This window comes from Lagenorhynchus albirostris, chromosome 1 (genome assembly GCF_949774975.1).
Source record: "Lagenorhynchus albirostris chromosome 1, mLagAlb1.1, whole genome shotgun sequence".
In the NCBI taxonomy this organism is placed as follows: Eukaryota; Metazoa; Chordata; class Mammalia; order Artiodactyla; family Delphinidae; genus Lagenorhynchus; species Lagenorhynchus albirostris.
The window spans coordinates 114,665,312-114,690,833 of NC_083095.1; the positions used below are offsets into that span (position 1 = coordinate 114,665,312).

At 36.1% G+C, this 25,522-nt stretch overlaps 1 protein-coding gene across 1 annotated transcript in view; it reads right to left on the reverse strand.

Moving 5' to 3' along the window:
• Nucleotides 1-25,522, reverse strand: part of NEDD4 (NEDD4 E3 ubiquitin protein ligase) — a 156,585-nt gene that overhangs the window by 121,401 nt on the left and 9,662 nt on the right. Inside the window, exons 2-4 of the mRNA XM_060150461.1 lie at nucleotides 20,938-21,011; nucleotides 13,299-13,377; nucleotides 13,158-13,196 (exon numbers count right to left, since the gene is read on the reverse strand). Of these exons, the coding sequence (XP_060006444.1) occupies nucleotides 13,158-13,196; nucleotides 13,299-13,377; nucleotides 20,938-21,011 (192 nt within the window). The remainder of the gene's footprint in view (nucleotides 1-13,157; nucleotides 13,197-13,298; nucleotides 13,378-20,937; nucleotides 21,012-25,522) is intronic.

Below are 25,522 nucleotides of genomic sequence, written 5' to 3' on the forward strand. Positions count from 1 at the left end.
GCCCAATACAATGACACTGTACACACAAGGTATAATACTGTGAAATTTTAAAACACCAGGGTAAAGATAAATCATCACATTTTTCACAGCGAGAGAAGGATCACCTCCAAAGGAACAAGAAGCAGCCTTTTCAATACCAATACCATACTCAAAGTTGATAAAGCACTATCTTCAAGTTTCTGAGGAAAAATGAGTTTCAACCTAGACTCCTATGAGGGGCCAAACTACTGGCCAAACACATAAGTTGGCAATCTACTACTCATCTATCATAGCTGGAAGCCAGTTTGGGACAGGGATGTGTGAGCTATTCAGCAGGATGGGAATAAGGACCAGCATGACAAACAGAAACAGTTAAACAGGGGTTCCTTCTGGGAAGCAGGAATAGGAGGGGAGAGGTTGGGGCACCAGAGTCTATTGCTTTTCATTATAAGCCCCTTTATACTATCTCATTTTAAAGCTATGTGTGAATTCTTTGATGAGATGATTGTTTTTTAATTTATTAAAAATAGGAGTAAAGCTATGGTCATAAAAATAGAGTTTACAGGGTCATATTTATAGGAAAGGTGTAAGAAGAAGAAACAAAAATATTGAGATAGGTTTTTTGAAAAATGTCTAAGTCTATAAATGCATAAAAGAATAGAGGAAAAAAACACTTTCCAGAGGAGTAACCAAATTCTCAAAGAAGGACAAAGGTATTGACAAATATCAATTTATTCTCTGGTATTCATAAAGAACCTGAAGTAATGCTCCTGGAAATTATGCTGGTGGTTGCAGGAAAAAAAAACAACGCAGTCATACTTTTTAAAAAGCTTTATAAAGATATAATATATATACCATGTACCTGACCCACTGAAAATGCACCATTCAATGGTTTTTAGTATATTCACAGAGTATGCAACCACCCTCGCAATTCTGGAACATTTTCATCACCTCAAAAAGAAGCCCCATGCCCTTGAGCAGTCACTCCTGATTTCCCAACTTCCTCAGCCTCAGACAACCTCTAATATATTTTCTGTCTCTATAGATTTGCCTATTACAGACATTTAACATGAGGTGAATCTTACAATATGTGGTCTTTTGTAACTGGCTTCTTTTACTTTGCATAATGTGTCTGAGGTTCACCCATGTTGTAGCATGTATCAGTACTTCATTCCTTTCTATAACTGAATAATATCCCACTGTATGTATATACCCCAGTTTGTTTATCCATTCATTTGTTGATGGACCTATGGGTTGTTTCTACTTTTTTTTTTTTTTTTTTTTTTGCGGTACATAGGCCTCTCACTGTTGTGGCCTCTCCCGTCACGGAGCACAGGCTCCGGACGCGCAGGCTCAGCGGCCATGGCTCACGGGCCCAGCCACTCCACGGCATGTGGAATCTTCCCGGACCGGGGCACGAACCCGTGTCTCCTGCATTGGCAGGCGGACTCTCAATCACTGCACCACCAGGGAAGCCCTGTTTCTACTTTTTGACTATAATTAATAATGATGCTATGAGTATTCATGTACAGGTTTTTGTGTGGACATATGTGGTAAGTAGATTTTAAAATAAAAACTGTGTAAAAAGTAAAATGAACTAGATAAGTATTTTTACAAGCTTTAAGCGTTATATAAATAGAAACTATCTTTGCATTTTTATGTACATATTTTATGTTTTTCTAATTTGTTTCTCTATACAGTTATTGCTAATCAACAAATATATAAATGAATTATAGATACACAGCCATGGGGAAAAAACCCAAACAGTAAAAAAAAAAAAGATATTCAGTATAGTGAATTATAAACCTCTCACCCTTTCCCCACCCTCAGAGAAAATACTGTGAACAGTTTCTTGGACCTTCTAGAAGTATTTTTTGCAAATACCAGCATGTGAGAAAGCTGTTCTGTTTTTACACAAAAAGGTGCATCATATATACAATGTTTTGCACCTTTGTTCCTTCATTTAATATATTTTGAAACTTAACATCCTATCAATACATATACCTCTGTCTCTTTTTAAACAGCTGATGAGGATTTCATTATATAGCTACACCGTACCTTACTTAGTGCTTTATTAATGGGGCACCCCAGCCTTCTTCCTAGCTAACAGAATTCTGATTTTATTCAAATAATGGATGATAATGTGTGTCAGGGATACAGGCAGCTACTCCCTACCCCGACCCCACCCCCCCAGGAGCTGACTTCTGATTCCTCTAAGCCTCCCGGTAATTCCACTCTCTTTACTAATGACGGGGTTAGAAATCCACACACAACATAATTCCGGTCCGAGAGACATGAATCAAAGTCTCCTAGGGAAATTTTTGGAAAAGCGTTCTTCACTTTTTAAAAGAGACATGTGAGGAAACATTCTCCCTTTTCTACCTCTGGACATCATCATGGGAGGCTATGTCATTAGGAACTGCTGGAAGCTTCTTGTGACCAAGGACAGAAAGGCAAGAGAATCCCAGAGAGGCTAGGATTACTTGAAGCTGAAAGCATCCTAAATGATACACTTCAGAAGGGCCTTCCCTAAATACCCTACATTGAGAGAATCCCCTCAAGTCTCTAATATCCCCTGATACTCACTCCATAGCACCCAGTGTTTTCCCTTGACAAGTCTCAGCACATTGGTAATTCTTTTGAGAAACTAGTTTATAGGGGTCCACAGCAGACAGTAAGCTTCGCTGAGGGTAGGGACTGTGGCCTCACATTAATAAGCATTAGCAAAGTGACTGGGAAAAAATATCACACCAATTTTTTTTGTGTGTGCGGAGGTGGAGGAGTATAAATACATGGATAAAAATACATAGGAAAAAATACCAGACTATCACACAATCAGTGGTGGCATTATGGAGATTAAATTATGGCCGATTTTTATTTCTCTTTCTAAAAATATCTGTGGTGCACAAGTTATGTTGCTTCTGTAACATAATACTAATATATTCATGAACATACACACATTTTGTAAATATAATATGATGAGTATGAATACTAAAGATATAAACTGAGCACCATGGGTGTACAGGGAATGAAGTGGGGCTGTCTTTTTTCAGATGCTCATACACTATGCTGATGCACAGATTATACAATGTGTACATTGCTCCTAATGTGTCAAACATTTTTCCCTCCTGATAACTTGCCTCCCTTGGTCTCATATGAGCAACTATAAGTGTAGATTTTACTATAATTTTCTATTGAGCATTAACTTCAATTTGGAGTCTCCTCTATTTGTTAATCTACCAGTAACAGTTCTCCACAAAAGACTTTCTTTGAACTTCACGTTTTCTCAAAGATATAAAGGCTCCCTTCAACTTCTGGCCACAATTTCCATTTGGCTGAATGCCCAATAATCAACATTTTACTGTACTCTGTTATCTCAATAGACATTTTTATGTGAATACATTCAATGGAAAACATTTTGTGCTATGTATAATGATATAAATGACAAGAAGAAAATAGAGGACTGCACATAATTATGTCCTTTGTACAGCAAGTATTAAATCGCCATGTGTTTTCTATATCTAGCTGTGATGAATTAGCATTGATCCACAAAAATTTATCTAGTTACCCTTGGAATAAATTTGCAAATTTCTGATTAAAATAAATGCACGGCCTATGATCCCAGAATAGAGGAATACTGGCTAGAACATTTGGCAACAGTGAAATTACAGTAAAAGAAACAATGACTAAAAGGCAGTAAAGTACTGAGCCAGGTTTATCATCTACAAATGGCCTTCTTTCTTATTTTTGTAGTAACATCTCTAACTCAAGAGTAGTACTGACTTTCAAGTATCCATTCTAAGAAAAAATCAAGATGGTAAAAAATAATGGGAAGATTTTTAATTAGTTTTTAATTAAAATTTTTAAAAATTTAATTACAATTTTAATTCCTCTAATGGATAACCATATTATCTACTTCTACCCACACTCTGATATTCCTTTCATCCCTGATATTGTTAATTTGAGTTTTCTTTCTCCATTTTTTCCTCCTTTTTAAAATTAATTAATTACTGTATTTACTTTTGGGTGCATCGAGTCTCCGCCGCTGCACGCGGGCCTCCCCCCCTCCCCAGCTGCAGCTAGCAGGGGCCACTCCTTCGTTGCAGTGTGCAGGCTCCTCACCGTGGCGGCCTCTCTCGCTGCGAAGCATGGGCTCTAGGCACGCAGGCTTCAGCAGTTGTGGCACGGGGGCTCAGTAGCTGTGGCTTATGGACTCTAGAGCACAGTCTCAGTAGTTGTGGCACACGGGCTTAGTTGCTCCGCGGCATGTGGGATCTTCCCGGACCAGGGCTCGAACCCATGTCCCCTATATTGACTGCAGCATTCTTAACCACTGCACCACCAGGGAAGCCCTGAGTTTTCTTTCTCTCTTATTAGGGCTTGCTATGGTATAGCAATTTTATTAATTTTTTCAAAGAACCACCTTTAGTTTCATTTACTTTCTCTACTTTTTATCCATTTTCTATTTTATTGACTTCCATTCTTATTTCCTTCCCTCTACTTTTTTTTTTTTTTTTGGTGCTACGCGGGCCTCTCACTGCTGTGGCCTCTCCCGTTGCAGAGTGCAGGCTCCGGACGCGCAGGCTCAGTGGCCATGGCTCACGGGCCCAGCCGCCCCACGGCATGTGGGATCCTCCCGGACCGGGGCAAGAACCCGCGTCCCCTGCATCGGCAGGCGGACTCTCAACCACTGCGCCACCAGGGAAGCCCTCCCTCTACTTTTTATTTTTTGGTTAAGGCAGAAACTTAGATCATCGATTTTAAATCCTTTTTCTTTTGTATATAAGCATATAAAGATGTAAATTTCCAAGCAATGAATTAGCTCATCCTATATTGATATGTTATGCTTTAATTATCAATCAGTTAAAATGATTTCTAAATTTCCTATGATTTTCTTTTTGATCGTGGCTTATTTAAAATACGTTTAATTTCCAAATATTTATGGATTTTTGAGATATATTGACATATCCAGATATACATGTATAATATATATCCCAGATATACATTCCAGAATTCTATTTAAAGGTTGTTGTAATCAGAGAATATATTCTATAGAATCTCAAGCCTTTTAAACACATTCAGACTTGTTTTATGGCCCAATATATGGTCATCTTGGTGAATGTTCCATGGGCATATAAAAAGAACGTATATTCTTCAGGTACAGGCATACTTTGTTTTATTGTGTTTCACAGATATTGCGTTTTTTACAAATCGAAGGTTTGTGGAAAACCTGTGTCAAGTGAGTTTACTGGTGCCATTTTTCCAACAGCACTTGCTCACTTTGTGTCGCTATGTCACTAACAATTCTCGCAATATTTCAAAATTTCTCATTATTATTATATTATGATACCATTGTCATGGTATCTGTGATCAGTGATCTCTGATGTTACTATTGCAAAAAGATTATGACTCCCTGAAGGCTCAGATGATGGTTAGCATTTTTTAGCAATAAAAAGTTATTTTTAAATTAAGGTACGTATAGTGTTTTTAGACATAATGCTATTACACACTTAACAGACTACAGTATAGTGTAGACATAACTTTTATATGCACTGGGAAACCAAAAAAATTGTGTGACTCACTTTATTGTGGTGGTCTGGAACTGACTCCACAATACCTCTGAGGTATGCTGTATCAGATGTAGTGTTTTATACATGCCAAACAGGTTAAGTTGATTGATAGTGTTCTTCAAATCTTTTATGTACTTACTGGATTTTTGTTTTTTGGTCTAGTTGTTTTATCAATTATTGAGAGAGGTGTGACAAAATCTTTATTCTGGATTTATTTCTCTAGTTAGTTCTGTCAATTTTTCTTCAAAATTTTGAAGTTCTTCTAGCAGGTGTATTCATAGGACTGTATGTCTTCTTGATGAATAAATGCTTTTATGATCATGAAATCTCTCTGGTAATACTCTTCATCCTGAAGTCTACTTCATTTAATAATAATACAGCCATATCAGGGTATTGTTTTGTTTGGCTTAGTGCTGGTATACCTTTTCCTGTACTTTTACTTTTAACCTGTCTGTGTCTCTATACTCAAAATGTGTCTCCTGTAAACAGCATATAGTTGAATATTACTTTTTTGTAATTATTGAGATGGTTTGCTTTATGGCTTGTTATCATCTATTTCTTTTCTATTTTTTTATTCTTCTTTTCTTCCCTTTCACCTTTTTAAAAAAATTATTAATCAAGTGTTTCTTGGTATGCCATTTTATTTCCTTTAATGGACCTTCACCTATAATATTTCATTTTAATTTCTTAGTGACAGCTCTAAGGATTACAATATGCATCCTTAAATGTCACAATTATAAGAGAGTTGAGCCACTTTAATCACTTTCAGATCTCTTTCAAGAGAACCTGCATAGCTGATTGGCAGCCACAGCTAACCATGTACCTTTGAATCTACCCATTGGGTTCTCTTTGCTTTCTCTCAAAGACTGGGCACTCTTGCCCAACACAGGACTTCTCTAACAGACAACCTTTGCTGGGAAACTCTCCATCAGTCTGGGCGAGACTTTCTCAGAACTGTGCTGCAGTGTGAGACTCTTCCTACCCAGTCCTTTCGCCCCTCTCCTTGAGCAGGTGTTAAGCCTGCATCATGAGAAGGCTCTTCCCATCTGTGTATCTTCCCTGTCTGACCTTCACAGGTGCTTCCCCAATAAACCTCCTGCATATCTAATTCCATCTTGATGTCTGTTTCTTAGAGAGCCCAAACCAACAAAGATGGTATGAGTAGTGGGGTGTTAGGACCAGCCCACACTCACTTGGCTGGCAAGGATCTCCCTATCCTTAGTAGAATGTAGGACATATATAGTCACTGGCAGAAGATGGTGGTCCAATTCCTTGCCTGGCAAGGATCTCCCCATCCTTAGCAGAATGTGGGACATATATAGTCACTGGCAGAAGATGGTGGTCCAATTCCTAAAGACTTCTCCAGGGGTGTCCTAGGCAAATGTCCTGGTGGAGGGAGACACCCTTGCCAGTTTGATGTATAACGCACTTGAAAGGTAAGGGAAGAACAATACCTACAAGGACAATGAAGTTGTCTAGTTTTTACTACTGATGACTTACAGAGAGACAATGAGAAAATAAGGGCAGTTAACAAAAGCAAAAGGTTAAATCTGAGAGACAGAGGGTCTCTTTGGTAATGTATAAAGAGGCCTGCACCTCCTGAAGTGGAAAAGAGGACAAAACTGAGGAGCAGTGTCGGAGTTGACAGAGCTTGCAGAGCTCAGAGACATTTAAATGCTTAGTCACTGTGGGTCTATTATGTTAATGTCAGGGCCCTGGCTGGGAAAACCTGCGATCCTGATGTGCAGGACAGGAGGATCTGGGTGGACGCCCCTGAGGATTTTGGTTCCGCAGGTCCCCGAACCCTCAGAGCTTGCAGAGTAGGGTATCTCATCCCTCTGTAATAAGAGCTGGCACTTCCCACGTGCAGGATGACATTGCAGAAGCTGGTCCCCACACTGTCTCCTCAGGAGTTGCCCCCACTTCTCCCCTGGTTATCAAGATAATAATCAGTGTTAAATCCCGGCTGGGCCTGATACAGAATGAAAGCGATTACATTTGGAAGAAGCTTCAAGAATTAAATAGTATGTCCTGGCACAAGCCAGAGGAATATCTCTGGGACTACGATTGATCAAAGGGGCAGAAACATAAGACAGCATAAGCAAGAATTCACTGACATGGAGGCATCTTCTCAGGACAAGGGATTGAACATCCTGTCAAGGACCCCATGAGATGAGGCAAGGTTCCTGCTAGAGTGGCTCCTAGAAGTTGCCCTGGCACATGGTAGGGGAAGGAATAAAAAGGCCAAGGGAAGTTGAAATGCTAGAATTAAAAGAAAAAAATATATATATATATATAATATGAGGCCAAAATACCTACCAGATGCTTGTATTCCATGAGAGGGGAGGGAACCACAGTCGTCAGGTGTGTGCTGGTAAGAGGGGCAGCAGCTTCACCCAGAAGTGCAGTAGTGGCTCTCGTCTGTATGCCAGGACTGATGGTGGGAGAGGTGGTCAAAGAGCTGGGCTCCTTAATAGCCATGCATGGGGACGAGCCTCCCCTTCTCCAGTAAGAGGCCGGCCAGTGACATTTCACTGCTAGAACCAAGGGGGCTACAATTATTGTAATGACCAGCCACGTAAGAGGGGCACTGAAGCTGACTTCACCTGTAGGGTATAGAGCATGGTGCCCCTAAGGGGCAAAACAGGCAGATGATCAACAAAAGTGCTGCTTAACATCTACAATTATAAGAAGGAAGAATGGAGAAGCAGTGGCTAAGGACAATTGTCCCGATTAAAAAAGAAAAGTCACAATCCCTCATCCAGTTCCCCAACCTAAGCCAATTTTCAGATCCACAGTACATTGACTGAAGAAGTAACCTAGTCCATAGGAGGAAGGACTCTGCATCACTGTAGGAAATGTATATTGTAATGATTCCTCTCTTCCTCCCCCAAAAGGACTATGGCCACTTATTTGGGTGAGTGTATATTGGGGAGAAAGAATAATCAGACATATTGAGGACTGCTGGAAACAGAAACCCAAAGCGTCATTAGGTCTTCCATATTAAAGCAAGGACTTACAGAGAACAGAAAACAAATGGAGTCCTGTCTAACGTTCAGCTTATACTGAGTTCACTAGTTCTGTGGATCCACCCAGTAGTCATTTCCCTAGTTTTCAAGTGTACAATAGGGATTGATATAATGGAAGTTGGATCTCCTCACTACCACCACCACATTGAATCCGTGGCTTGTGGGATAGGAGCTATCATAGTGAGAAGGCCAAGTGGAAGTCTTTGAAACTGTCCTCCCTCTGGTGAAGATAGTAAATCTAAAACAATATTGACTAGATGTGACAACAAAAGTACAAGGAACAAAAGAAAAGAGAAACTGAACATCATCAAAACTTAAAACTTTTGTGCTTCAAAGGATACCATCAATAAATTCAAAAGACAACCCACAGAATGAGAGAAAATTTTTGCAAATCATGTATCTGACAAGGGACTTGTATCTAGAAATATAAAGAACTATGACAACTCAATAACAAAAAGACAAATAACCCAATTATAAAATGGGCAAAGGATCTGACTAGACATTTCTCTAAAGAAAATATACAACTGGAAAATAAGCTCATGAAAAGATGCACAACATCATTAGCCATCAGGGAAATGCAGATCAAAACCACAATAAGATACCATTTCACACCCACTAGGAGGGCTGTGATAAAAAGTCAGATAATAACAAGTGTTGTCAAGGATGTGGAGAAGTGAGAACTCTCATACTCTGTTGGTGGGAATATCAAACGGTAAAGCCACTTTGGAAAACATTTTGGCAGTTTCTCATTCGATGCAGCAATCCCACTCCTAGGTATATATACTCCCCAAATGAAAATATATGTCCACACAAAAACTTGCATCCAAATGTTCATAGCACCATTATTCATAATAGTTAAAAAGTGGAAACAACTAAGATGTCCAACTGATGCATGAATATAGCGTGGTTAACCATATAATGGAATATTATTTGGCAATAAAAAGAAATTAAGTACTGATACATGCTACAACATGGTTGAACCTTGAAAACATTACATTTAGTGAAAGAAGCCAGATACAAAGGACCACATATTATATGATATCATTTATACGAAATGTCCAAAATAGGCAAATCTCTTTAAGAGGCTGAAAGTAGATTTGGAGGTTGCCTGGGAAGATCCTGGGGGAAAATGAGAAGTGACAGATGGTGGGTCTGGGGTTTATTTTTGGGGTGATGAAAATGTTCTAAAATTGATTTTGGTGATGGTTGAACAACTCTGTGAATATACTAAAAACCACTGAATTGTACACTTTGAGCGGGTGAATTGTATGTTATGTTAATTATATCTTAATAAAGCTGTTTAAAAAACAACAAAAATACTGCAACATAGTGGGAATGTCATAGATTGGTACCACCATTAAAGACCTAAAGGATATAAGAGTGGTTCCTATAATATGCTCATTTAATTCTCCAGTCTGGTTGCTACAGAAACCAGATAATAGCCTCAATCACCTGCTGGTTCCTGGATACAAGGAGTCCAAGTGCCCTGGCAGCAGGTATAGACTGTGGTTCAATGGAACCCTTGATATGTCCCCTAGAAAGAGAGTGCTCCCTCTGGGGACCTCTAACTCAGCAGAGCCCACAGTTCTAGGGACAGGAAGCACACAGTCCTCCAGTGGGTCTTTGGAAATGATGGTAAGTGGGGCCCCTCCTACTTCTATTCCTTTGTTCCTGGACCGTGTATTCTTTCCATTGTGAACACAGCCTCATATTAGGTCTTTGGTTTAAATGATTAAACTGGCACCCCATCTTTACGGAGTATTGCCTCCATATTGGTGCTTCAGTTGTGCCTTCAGTAGGCCATTCCAGTGCTCTGTGAGGCTGCCTGCTTCTGGATGGCGTGGTAAACGCTGTGACCAATGGATCCCATGGTCATGGGCCCATTCCTGCACCTCCTTCTCTGTGAACTGGGTCCCCTGGAAGGATGAAATGTTGCATGGATTCCATCCCTATGAACACAAATTCTGTAAGCCCCCAGATAATTGTGCTGCCTGAGGTTCTGCAGACAGGAAAGGCAAATCCACATCCACAGGTAATTTGAGGAAAAATTACTGGCCCTCTCAGAATGGAAGGCACCCAATTTAATAAACTTACCACAGAATGGCTATGATCATGAGGGCTAATGGTCTGCAGTTTTAATTTTCTTATAAAGTCTTTGGTCTGGTTTTGGTATCAGAGTAATGCTGGCCTCATGAATAAATTGGGAAATGTTCCTTCCTCTTCTAGTTTCAGTAAGACAGTGCATAGAATTGGAATTATTTATTCATCAAATGCGTGGTAGAATTCAACCAGTGGAACTACCTGGGCTCAAAGTCTTCTTTGTTGGATGGTTTTTAACTTCAAATGCAATCTCTTTAAGAGATAAACTTTTCAGGTAATTTATTTCCTATTAAAGTTTTGATGGGATATGTCTTTAAAGGAATTGATCCATTTTATCTAAGTTATTGAATTTATGGGCACAGAATTGTTCATAATATCCCTTATTTTCCATTTAATGTCTGTTGGTTCTGTAATGATGCTACTTTCTAGTTTCTTCAGGTGGAACCTTAGATTAATGGTTCAAGACCTTTCTTCTTTTCTAATATAATTTAATGCTATATATTTTTCTCTAAGCATCGCTTTAGCTGCATCCTACAAATTTTGATTTTTTTTTTTTTTTACTGAAGTACAGTTGATTTACAATGTTGTGTTAGTTTCCGGTGTACAGCAAAGTGATTCAGATATATATATATTTTTTTCTTTTTCATATTCTTTTACATTATGGTTTATTACAGGATACTAAATATAGTTCCCTGTGCTATGTAGTAGGACCTTGTTCTTTATCTGTTTTATATATAGTAGTTTGTATCTGCTAATCCCTAATTTATCCCTTCTCCACCCTCTTTCCCCTTTGGTAACCGTAAGTTTGTTTTGTATGTCTTTGAATCTGTTTCTATTTCGTAAATAAGTTTGTTTGTGTCATATTTTAGATTCCACATATAAATGATACCATATGGTATTTGTCTTTCTCTTTCTGACTTACTTCACTTAGTATGATAATCTCTAGGTCCATCCATGTTGCTGCAAATGGCATTATTTCATTCTCTTTTATGGCTGAGTAGTATTCCATTGTGTATATATATATATATATATAACATCTTTATCCATTTGATGCTGTATTTTTATTTCATTCTATTAAAATATCTTCTAATCCCTCTTGACAATTCTTATTTGACTCATGGATTACTTAGAAGTGTGTTGTTTAACTTCCTAATATTTGGGGATTTTTCAGATATTTTTGTGTTACTAATTTGTACTTTAATTCCATTATAATCAGAGACCATACTTTGCATGATTTAAATTCTTTTAATATTGTTGAGGTTTGGGTTTTGGCCCAGCATACTCAGTAAATACTCCATGTGCAATTTTAAAGACCATGTGTTCTGCTGCTGTTGGGTGGAAAGTCTATAAATGTCAATTAAATAAAACTGATTTGATCGTGTTGTTCAGGACTTCTGTATCTTTACTGAATTTTTTGTCTACTTATCCTACCAATTACTGAGAGAAGAGCATTTAGTTTTCCAAGTATAATTCTCGTATTTTTCCTCAGCTTAGAATACCTTTATCACACTGTCATTCCTGAAGGATATTTTTGTTAGATATAGAATTTGGAGTTGACTATTCTTTTTTCTTTGCTACCTTAATTACCCTGTTTCATCACAGTTTCTGATGAGAAATCCAGAGTTATATGAATCATTGTTCCCATATACATGTCCTTGTCAGTTTGAGGGCCCTCCTGGGAACCTGAAATAAGTGCTGACTGGAGTTTGCTCTTATGGGATAGTGAGGCGGGGTGAGGAGGAAGGCAGGAATGTGACTGCAGGGTGTATAAGAAGAAATGTATCCACTTGTTGGTAGGCCTTCATCATCTCTTGCCTGGATCAGTGTATTTAACAAAAGACTGGGGACCTCCCTGGTGGCGCAGTGGTTAAGAATACGTCTGCCAATGCAGGGGACGTGGGTTCGATCCCTGGTCCGGGAAGGTCCTACGTGCTGTGGAGCAATTAAGCCCATGCACCCCAACTACTGAGCCTGCATGCCATAACTACTGAAGCCCACGTGCCTAGAGCCCGTGCTTCACAACACAAGAGAAGCCACCACAATGAGAAGCCTGTGCACTGCAACAAAGAGTAGCCCCCGCTCACCGCAACCAGAGAAAGCCTGTGTGCAGCAACAAACACCCAACACAGCCAAAAATAAATAAATAAATAAACAAATGACTGGAGAGACACAAATATTGCATCATCTTTAAAATCAAACTCTGCAAAATTCGAATAAGACTGTTCTCTAAATCAGAATTAAATTAGAATAAGATAATTCCAGGTTTACAATTATCCTTTACCTCTTCATTACCTTACATATGTTTTTCATAATAAGATAAATGGTTCCAGGGCCATGTCAAAATGGGGATACCTAGATTTAAGTCTTTTAAATTTTTACAAATTCTTACAAGATACATTTAAGAATACTGTGAGAACTTATCATTCTAACCTACTGAGAAAAATCTTTGTTGTTATAATGAAATAAAATGCATACTTACTCTGAATAATATTTCTTCATTCCATTTTGGATTCAAAGTCTAAAAGACAATAAACATATTATAACTAACTGTTTAATATTTTGTCATATAAAAATAAAACAAAGTATATTTTTGAAAAATTTGAATACTGCTAAGTCTAACCTTTTTAATGGTTTTCGTTTGCACACTTGTAAAAACTCCATTCACTGGGTCATATAACGTCACTCTCACATAAGGATCACTGTTAAAATTTAAAAAAAAAAAGTTAATTGTTGCTTATTCCCAAACTCAGGTTACTCGAACTGTAAAAATCACAGAATTTTCCTTGTTAACAATTTCTACAATTACTTCCTACACTTAAAAGTAAGGGTTCCTTAGGCACGGGTAAGTAATTATAGCAATCTTTGCATTTTGTTAAAAAGCTGAAATACCATGTTAGTGAAATAGACAAAGAATTAGAAAGAAAACCTTTTAATCACAATTTAATGATTTCCAACCTCTTAAGATTTTTGAAGTTTTGTTTTATCTTTATTACATGTCTTCCTCTTTTGGGTTAAGAAGGTTGATTCAATGATTCTCAAGAATAGCTTTGCAAGACCTCAGGTTGCTCCAAGTTATCTCATGGGTATAAACTCTTTTTACAAAATAAAGGCAAAGTGCTTCAGTTCAAAATAATTATATGACATGTAACCCCTTGTACAAAGAGACATGGAGGAGGAAAACCTTGTGATATTTAGGTTTGCAAAGCAAAAGACTTTAGACATTTTACTTGTCCACGGTCAAATTTCTCCCATTTCTCTTGGGGATCCCAAGTACCCACCATTCTCCACCACAAACTCCCTCCTCCCATTTCCTTATACAACCTTACCTTTTACTTTAATTGACAAAAATCAAAGTCATTGTAATACTCCCAACATCCTGGTATTTATCAGAGCCCATCTTACCCCTAACCTCAGTGATGCTGGTATTTCACCCAATCGCCCTTGACCAGTTTCCTCCCACTTCCTCTGGAACCTTACGTCATCTATTTTGACTTCTCCCTTTTATATCTCCAGCTTTTCTTTGACCTAGGTTTTTCCAGTCATAGAAATGTTATTAAACCCCCCCCAACTCCTTGACTCTCCTTCCTGCCTCCAGCAAAGCAAACTAGATTTTTTCTTTCTGTCTCAAACTTTCCAAGAGAATAATCTGTAATAATAATAACAACTAACATTTATATAGCAATTACTCTGTGCCAGGCACTGTTCTAAACAGTTTATATATATTAAATTTTGGAATCCTTATAATGACCTATGAAGTAGGTATGATTATTATCTCTATTTTACACAGAGAGGTAAGTCAACTCATCCCAGATCACACAGCTAGGAAGCGGAAAAGCAAGAACTGAAACTCAAGCACCTGGCTCCAGAGGCCCTGCGCTTAACCGTGATGGCATACGACCTCTCTTTCTTCATTTCCTCAACTCCCAGTGCTCTTCACAGCCCTATAATCTGGTTTCCACCTCTTTCCTTCAGATCCATTCCTTGAAAAGTCACCAATCTTGCTAAAACAATAGACACTTTCTAGGCACTTATTTTATTGGTCCTCTGTAGGTTTGATAATACTGACCATTTTCCTCCTTGAAACTCATCTCGTTTAGCTTTCATGACACAAGTCCCTTCTGGTTCTCCCTTTTGTTCTCTCTACATATTTCCTTCACAATCTCATCCATGGTTTTAACAACTAACTACATCCTGTCAAATATAAATATAAAACATAAATATAAATATATATTCCTGATCTCGCCACCCAGCTAGACACTTCCACCTGGACAGTCCACAGACAATGTCTGTTCAAGAGTTTTGCCTATTTTTAATTGGCCATTTTATCATATTATTATTGAGTTGTAAGAGGTCTTTATATACTGAGAATTTAAGGCCTTTGTCAGATATATGTTTTGAAAACATTTTCTCCCAATCTGTGGCTTGCCTCTTCCCTTCCTTAACTGTGTCTTTCAAACAACAAAAGTTTTTAATTCTGATGAAGTCTGTTTCAACATTTTTCTTTCTAAATTTTAGGTTCATATTTTTGGAGTTCCATTCAAGAAATCTTTGTGTAACTCAGTAGAGCAAATATTTTCTCCTATGTCTTCTTCTAGAAGTTTATTAATTTTAGCTCTTATTAATTTTCTATACTACGTGTGATAAGGAAAGAGCTTCATTTTGTTCCATATAGATAACCAGTTGTTCTAGTATCATGTACTTAAAAGACTATCCTTTCTGTTGAATTACCTTAATGCTTAAAGCAACTGACCATATACATGTATATGTATATGTGTGTGGGTGTGTGTGTGTACTTCTACACTCTTTATTCTAGTCCACTGAACAATATATCTGTTCTCATGCCAATGCTACTTTATCTTGATTACCTATAGCTATATAAAAGTCTTGAAATTATGTAGCAAAAGTTCTCCACCTATGTTCTTCTTTTTCAAAATTGTTTTGGCTATTCTATGTCCTTTGACTTTCCATAACAATACTGGAATCAGCTTATCCATTTCTCAAAAAAAAAACATGGCTGGGATTTTGATTGGGATTGAGCCAAATCTATTCAATTTGGAGAGAAATACAACTCTAACAATAATGAATCTTCCAATTCATGAATATGAAAATATTTATCCATCGATTTAGATCTTCAGTTTTGCTCAGGAATGTTTTATAGTTTTCAGTGTACAGTGCTTGCAAATCTTTTGTTAAATTTATTTCTAAGTTTTAAATTTTATATTATTGCAAACAGAGATTTTAAAAATTCATTTTCCAATTGTTAATTGATTGATAGGATATAACAATATGACTAATTTTGGTACACTGGCTTTGTATCTTGTGGCCTTATATTTTAGTTCTAGCAGCTTCTTTGAGATTCCTTAGGGTTTTCTATGTACATGATCAGACAGTCTACAAGTAAGAAGTTTCTTCCTTTTCAGTCTGCATTATTTTTATTTCTTTTCCTAGTCATATTACTTGGCTAGGACATCCAGTACAGTGTTGAACTGAATGTGAGCTTCTTATTCCTGAGTTTAAGTTTAAGCATTCAGACTTCCTGAGTTTAAGTTTAAGCATTCAGACTGTCATCACTGGGCATGATATTAGCTATTGTCTTTCTCACGGAAAACCTTAATCATGTCTACAACTCCCATCTATCCCTAGTTTGCTAAGACTTTGTATCATGATTGGGTACTGAATTTTGTCAGATGCTTTTTTTGTTTTTATTGAAATGATCATGTTTTTCTTTAATTGTATTAATATCGTATATTACATTGATTAATTTTCATGTTAAACTAATTCTGCATTTTATTATTAGTTTGTTGAGAGTTTTTATCACAAAAGGGTGTTGAACGTTGACAAATGTACTTTCTACACCATTGAAATGATCATGCATTTTTTTCCTTCTGTGCTATATTAATGTGATGATTTACAGTGGTTGACTTTTTTCAAATGTTGAACAAACCTTATATTCATAGGAAAAATCCCACCTGATCATATATTGCTATATATGGTTCAATATAGGGCTACTGAAGTCTTCTATTTCTTCTGTGATCAATTTTGGTAATTTCTATCTTTCAAAGATTTTGTCTACTTCATTTAAGTTGTGCATGATTCTTTATTGGCATGAAGTTGTGCACAGTGTTCCCTTTCTGTCTTTTTCATTTCCATAGGGTCTATAGCAATGCCTCTGCTTTTGTTCCATTATGGTAATTTGTGCCTTCTCTCTTTTTTGCTCTTGATTGGTCTAGCTTGAAGTTTAAAATTTTTATTGATCCCTTCAAGGAATGAGCTTTTCATTTCAATGATTTTTTCCTATCATTGTCCATTTTCTATTTCACTAATTTCTGCCCTTATTATTTTCTTCCTTCTACTTACTTTGGAATTAATTTGCCCTTCTTTTTTCTGATTTCTTAATCTCAGAACTCAAGCCATTCATTTAGATCTTACTCCTTTACTAAGTTTAGATCTTACTCCTTTTCTAAGTTAAACATTTTAAAACTATAAATTTTCCTCTAATACTTTAGCTGCATCTCACAAATTTTGATGTTGCTATATTTTAATTTCATTCAGTTCAAAATGTTTTCTAATTTATCTTTTGATTCCTTCTTTGACTTATAAACAAAACAAAGTGTATTGTTTTATTCCCAAATATTTGGGATGTTATTGGTTTTTAACTTAATTCCACTGTTATCAGAGAACATCTCCATATGATTTAAATCTTTTCTAAATTCTTGAGATTCGTCCTGTGGTCTTACACATCGCCTATATTGGTGAATGTACCATATGCCCTTGAAAATAATGTAAATTTTGCACTTGTTTGATTTACTGTTTTATTGCCCAGCATAATATGGCAGACAGACTCTAGGGTGGCTTCTTTTATCCCCACCTCCTAATGTTCATGCCTTTTGTGGTCCCCTCCTCGTAAATGCGGGAAGGATTGTGTATTCTAACCAATAATTATATCAAAAGCGACAAAATGTATGTGGTTATGTTACAAAAGATTGTAACCCATCTTGCTAGGAGACTTTCTCTCCTATGATAGCTTTGAAGAAGCAAGCTGCTATCCTGTGAGCTGTCATATGAAGGCCATGTGACAAGAAACTTAGGATGGCCTCTGGCTGACAGCCAGCAAAAAACTGAAGCCCTCAATCTGGCAGTCTGCAAGAATTGAATGCTGCCAACAACCACATGAGCTTGGAAGTGTATGCTTCCCCAAACAAGCCTCAGATGAAACCACAGCCCTGGCCAATGCCTGACTGCAGATTTTCAAGACCTTGAAGCAGACGACCCAGTTAAACCATGCACAGACTCTGTGACCCACAGAAACTATGAAATCATAAATAATGTGTTCTTCTAAGCTGCTATATTTGAGGTAATTATAGTTGTGCAGCAATCGATAAATAATGTGAATATACCATGTGCACTTGAAAAGAATGTGTATTTGGCGGTTGTCAGGAAGTGTTCTCTGCATCAAAGTTCATAACATTGTTCAACTTACTGTTCTTGTTTTTTTTTTTTATCTTGTTTTATTAACTGCTGAGAGAGAGCTAATGTTTCCAACTATGATTGTGGAATTTTTTCTCTCTCCCTCTAATTCTGTCAACTTTTGCTTCATGTATTTTCAAGTTCTCTTGGCAGGAACATACAACTTTATGATTGTTTTATCTTCTTGATGAATTTATTCTTATATTGTTGTGAAATATCTGGAAATAATTTTTGTGTTGAAATCTCTTTTATCAGATATTAAAATATCCACTTCAGTCTTCACATGCTTGTTTGTATGGCTATGCATCCCTTCTCTTTCAACTTACCTGTGTCTTTATATTTTAAGTGCATCATTTATAGACAGCATTTAGTTGGGTCTTCTTTTTCAATCCATTCTAATAACTTCTACCTCATATTCACCTTAGTCCATTAATGTTTAATGTAATTATTGTTATGATTAGATTTAGGTGTATCAAATTATTACTAGTTTTCTATTCTTCCCTCTCCCCTTTCTCTCTCTCTCTCTTTTTTGATCATTTGTTCTTTTCCTGGCCTTTTGTTTAACTATTTTATTTTTTCAAGAATTTTATTTTAAAATTTCTATTGCTTTTTAATCTGTAATTCTTTACATTATTTAATTTATTTTTTTATTTTTATTTTTTTTGCGGTACACGGGCCTCTCACTGCTGTGGCCTCTCCCGTTGCGGAGCACAGGCTCTGGACGCGCAGGCTCAGCAGCCATGGCTCACGGGCCTAGCCGCTCCGTGGTATGTGGGATCTTCCCGGACTGGGGCACGAACCCGTGTCCCCTGCATCAGCAGGTGGACTCTCAACCACTGCGCCACCAGGGAAGCCCTACATTATTTTTTAGTGATTTATCTAGGTATTACAATATACATGCTTACTTTTTATTCCACTTACACTTAATATAGTAAACTCTACTAAAAAGGTTCATAATGCATACCATCCCTGTCCTTTATGCCATAGTTGTTATATGTATTCCAATACATATAACACAATACAATACAAAACAGTAAGTTGTGATATAAACAGCCATATGTTTTTTCTAAAAAATTATGATGAAAAGAGCAAAAAGTCTTTCACATGTTTCTAGATATTTACCATTTCTGATGCTCTTCATTCCTTTCTGAGGATCTGAATTTCCATCTTATATCTACCTCTTTAGCTGGGAGAATTCTCTTTAGCTTTTATTATAGTGCAGGTCTGCCAATGACAAAGTCTCATAGTTTTCTTTTATCTGAAAATGTTATTTTGTCATCATCCTGAAGAATATTTTCACTGAATATAGTACAGAACTCTAAATTGACAGCTATTCTATTGTTCCATTTTCTTCTGGCCTCCATAGTTTCTGGTGAGAAGTCAGTACTCAACTGAATTATAGGTCCCTTGTATGTAATTTGTCATTTTCTGAGTTTCTTCTGTCAGAATTTTTCTTTATACTTTGTTTTCAACAGCTTGACTATTATGTGCCTCAGTATGTTCTTCTCAGTGTTTATCCTGCTTGGTGTTTTTTTGGTACTATAAACTTGTGTCATTCATCAAATTTGGAAAAAATTTGGCCATTATTTCTTCAAACAACATTTTGCCTCATTCTCTCTCCTCTATTTCTAGGACTCCAGGTACATGTATGTTAGACTGTTCAATATTATCTAACAAGTCCCTGAGGCTCTGTTCACTTAGAAAATTTTTTAAATCTTTGTTTCTCTCTCATCTCCGGTTGGGAAATCATTTCTATTGATCTATCGTTAAGTTCAATTAATTTTTCCTCGTCATCTCCATTCTGCTATTAATTTCATCCAAGAATTTTAATTTCAAATATTATATTTTTCAGTTCTAGAATTTTCATTTTTTATGGGTTCTATTTCATTCCTGAGATTTCCAATCTTTTGACTTATTGTGAGCATATTTTCTTTTCTCTACTGAGAATGTGTTTCATTTTCCTGGCTTTTTATAAATTACATAGCTTTGGATTATATCTTAGACATTATAAATGTTACATTGTGGAGACTGTGGATACTGTACTTTCTCTTTGATGAGAATTTGTTTGTTTTTATCATGTAATTAATTATCTTACTTGGACAAGAACCACAAGCTCTGTTTCTTGGGCAGCAACCCTGATCTCTGTTCAGATCTTTTGTCCTCCAATGAGTTGTTTTGAATCTGCTATCATGTGTGTGATTCAGGGTCAGCCAAAATGTCAGTGGACATAGTTTGGGAATTTCCTCTCCAGTTCTCTCCCTTCCAGAATCCCCACCATTGTCATGTTTTCTTCAGAGTAAGTCTTCTGATTTCCCAGGCTATGAATATTATAATTTTTCCATGTTCTGATTCCATGTGGCCCCAGACTAATTCATAAAATTGGAGACTCACTCAGTACAACTCCACACCTCCAAACATGGACTCTCCACTAGACTCTCTACCTGCTCTGTTCGCTCTCCACTGCCTTTAACTTGCTGGTTTTTATAATATGTTCAGAGTCTATGGTTGTTATCTGCAAAAGGATTCGTCTGTTAGAATTTTACTGATTCTCAGAAACAGAACTCAATAATGTATCTTATAACTACCACTCTCAGTTATACCTTTGCCTAAGTTCACAAACTCTGCAATTCAGATGTCAAGGAATTTAGTAAACCACCAACTAGAAACATTATTCTACCTCATAAAACAGCTTATTAATAATATTACTCAATTTTTCATCTAACCAAAGTTTGGAAAAAAACTAACTAATAAATACAAAGTTTTAAAATTACAACCCAACTTCTTACACTTACCTAGCTCCCAAGATATCCTTTTTGGCAAGGCCTATTCCAGCTATAACTTTTACCCTCACAATTCGGGAAGTTTCCTAAAATACAAAAATTTATATTTTATTTTCATATATTTATAACTTACTCAAGACACATTATCTTTATATATATGTGTGTGTATATGTGTGTATATATATATATATATCAAATAAGGTAACAGGATATTAAAATTAACTGGAAGAATCTTTTTCAGGAATTAATTTGATTAAAAGCTATATAAAGGAAAATAAAAACTATATTGTTATTTGTAATGACTTGATTATCTACAAAGAAAAGCCAAAAAAGCTAGAGCCAAATTGTTATAATGACTAAGAATTTATCATTGCTTCCAAGAAAATCTAAAGCCAATTATTGGAACTGATATAGATTTATCATTGTTGCTAGGTACAGGATAACACAAAATTTAGAGTTCATAATCATTTGTAATAATTACTTTGGTAATTATTTTAAAAATCCCTTTCAGTAAACTATATATTAAATAAAACTATAATGTATTGATATTTTAATGTAGGAAACATTAAATTTCTTGGGTATCATAATAGTATCATGAGGTTTTATATAAGAATGTCTTACTTTTTTTTTCTTTTTTTTGCGGTATGCGGGCCTCTCACTGTTGTGGCCTCTCCTGTTGCAGAGCACAGGCTCCAGACACGCAAGCTCAGCGGCCATGGCTCATGGGCCCAGCCACTCTGTGGCATGTGGGATCTTCCCAGACTGGGGCACGAACCCGTGTCCCCTGCATCGGCAGGCGGACTCTCAACCACTGTGCCACCAAGGAAGCCCAAGAATGTCTTACTTTTAAGAGATACATATTTAAGTATTTAGGGACAAAGTAAGATAAAGTCTGCAACTTACTCTTAAATGGCTCAGCAAACAAAAAGTTGAACATGAGCGTATGTGTGTGTGTATGGAAATAAAAGGAATAAGCAAAATGTTACCAATTTATGGATCTAGCTGATGGGTAATCAAGTGTTCATTATACTATTGTTTTTATTGTCTCATAGATTTGAAATTTTTCAAATAAAAAGGTGAGTAAAAAATACTATAAAACAGAATACACATTTAAAAAATTCACAAGTAAGCAAAACTGTTAGATACATTGAAATAAAATTAATAAAAGTCAAAAACCTTTATGGATAAAATTTGTAAATTATTGAAGAAAATAAGAAAAATATAAATAAATGAAGAAATTCACTGTGTTCATGGAAGTAAATATTTAATATTATTATCTGTTTTCTCCAAAGTAAATTATAAATTCAATACAATTTCAACTCCCCTCCTTGAATTATTTCATAGATCTTAACAAATGATTCTAAAATTCATAGGGAAAAGTGAGAATGAGTAAAGAGGTAAACTATAGCATTTGATCACTATCTTATACTATATCTAAAAACAAATTGCAGATACATCAAATTCTAAAAGTGAAAAAGAAAACTTTAAAAATTTCATAAGATACTTTAGAATATTTCTGACATTGGAGTAGGAAAGGATTAAAAAAATACAAACTCTAATGGAAAAAATTGTTAGATTTGACACTAAAATTATGTTTATATATTTCATATGGAAAAAGATGCCATGAACAAAATGAAAAGACAAGGGGACACACGGGGTGGAAATATCTAAAATATATACACCATGGACAAATTATGATTATCCAGATTATATAAAGAACTCCTAAAAGCCACTAAGTGAAGTTTAAACAACATAATACAAGAAATCATAGAGAATGGCCAATAAACACATAAAAAGATCCTCAATTTCATCATTAATAAAAGAGACCTCTAGTGTAAGTGCTGCCAAAGCAAGCACAAGAGAGAACTCTAATACACTGTTGGTGGGGGTATAAACTGAAGAATAACTTTGAAGAGATATTTGGCAATATCTACTAAAAGTTCTAAATCAATAACCCAGGAATTGCACTTTTAGATATAACCCCTAGATAAACTCTCACTCATGTACACAAGGCCATAAGTACAACAGTATTCACAGTAGCATTTATAGGATCAACAAATGTGAAATAAATGTTGCCCAACAGAGAGCAATCTAACTGATTTTATTCTAAAATTATTCCATCAGCCAGAGGAATGGGAAGAAAATGTGGTACACACACACACACACACACACACACACACACACACACACACACACACACACACACAATGGAATACTACTCAGCCATAAAAAAGAACGAAAATTTGCCATTTGCAGCAACATGGTTGGACTTGCAGGGCATTATGCTAAGTGAAATGAGTCACACAGAGGAAGAAAAATACTGTTTGATATCACTTATATGTGGAATCTTAAAAAACACAACAAAGTACTGAATAAAATAAAAAAGAAGCAGACAGATATAGAGAACAAACTAGTGGTTACCAGTGGGGAGAGGCAGGGAGGGGCAATATAAGAGTGTGGGGCACAAACTATTGGGTGTAAGATAGGCTCAAGGATGTATTGTACATCATGGGGAATATAGCCAATATTCTGTAATAACTAAATGGAAAGTAACCTTTTAAAACTGCATAAAAATTTTAAAAAATAATAAAATTATTCCATCAGCAAGTAGTAGGTCATATTCCTTTCTGAGGAGAGATCTGGGTGGGGGAAAATATACATATCATAGGGTATTTATTTCAATCTTCTTCCATTTCTAAATACTTAGACCCACCCTTATTCCTGGAGGTTTCATTGAATAAATATGATAACAGAAATATTCTATCAGCTTCAAAACTCAGATGACAAATTCAGATAACACAAAAATCCTTGACTAGAGATGCTAGATATTTTATAACTTTCCTCCATCACCAAATATAATTAAATATACAGGTGATCTTGCAAGTAAGAAGAGAAATCCTCAAGTATCAGAAATAAAGATAGAATTGAAAATCAGAGAGGAAAACATAAACTGAAATTTCAGTTTTCTGTGGGAACTGATTTCCAAAAATCTGAAGAGATTTACAGAACTACCATTTTTTTCCTGTAAGGTCATTGAATAATTAGGCCAATTAAAATATTCTATTGGCCCTACAGCTGAATTCTCCTATACCAGTTGACTAGAAAGTGGCTATACTTTACAGTAGGACTGATTCTGAAAATCAGAAATGTTTTCTCTGATGACTTAATAAGTAAAATTTTTTTCAAGTGGTAAAGTATAATCAAAGGTGCCCTCAGCAAATAATCTTACCTTTTCTAAGTGCAGATAAGTGTTTATAATTTGTACATGACCTTAATTGAGGAAAGAAATTATCATACCTCTCTAAAAAAGTTAATCCATATTTGTGGAGCTCCTGACTTAAAATCATCCGTGTTAGCCTCTACTGAAACTATCCCCCAGAAGTCTCCGGAAGAAAAATGTAGCAAGTATTAACTAAAAACAATTCCAGGGGATGATAACTTGCAGTCACAGATACATTCAACTTTCAAACTTTATCCTTGCATTTCCCACCACAAAGATGAGAACCACTTACTTTAGATGCCGTGGTTAAATGATGTAAAGCTACAGTGATTTAAGATTCTTTCATAAAATTAAATAAGAAATGCCGCTTACTTGCATTCATTTAACTTCATTTTAGAAATCTGATAGAAAATTGTCCAAACAGCTCTCTTCAATCACATCTATAAGCAGAGATCACATCTCACATCATCTTTGAAAATGAAGGAGAAGAACATGTATGTTGCAACTAGAGACCAAACTCTTAAGTAATTTTAGAATCATGATATTAAAAGTATTATTAACAGAATTCTGGATAGTACCCAAATGAGTAAAAAAGAAACAAAAATGAAACATCTTTTCCTTAATCAAAAAAGAGACATTATCCTCAAGCAGATCAGGGCTCTTTACTAAAGCTGGAATCTTCCCCTTCCACTCACAAGACAGCTTTACTGACTTTTGAAAGCAAAATAGAAAGGTTGTAAATTGCAGGCAAAGATGTGTCATTTTCAGCCAAAAACAAAAACCAAGGAAGTTCATTAGCAGGAAACATTCACTGAAAGAAATTCTAGAGGATGTACTTCAGGCAGAAAAAAAGTTATCACAGATGGAAAGTCAGAGGGGCAGGAAGAAATGAAGAAATAACAAGCAAAAAAAAATGTTAACTGCATGAGGAAAAAAATTATTAAAAAAATAGCAATGTTAATGATGATGATGACGATGATGTGTGTATGCTCACACAGGCATTTAGTGAGTTTCCATTCCACTTGGGATGCAATACAAAATCCTTAATAAACGGCCTTCAGGCCCTGCCTGACTGGGTTCTGCTCTCCTCTCCTCTACAGATTCACCTCCTGATACCATCCCTCTCTCTCCAACACTCTAGCCTTCTTTATGTTCCACTCCATTTCATCTTTTACACATGCAGTTCTATTTACCTAGAAGGCTTTTTTCCTCCACTGACTGGCTAACTCCTATCCATCCTTAGTCTACTTCCTCAGCTTTTCCTCATACTCTCTCTCCTCCTCCATATAAGATTAATTCTTTTCTTTCCTGTTATATATTTTTATCTTCCACTCCTTTTCCTTCAAAACATTTATAAAACATTGATGTGTGATTATA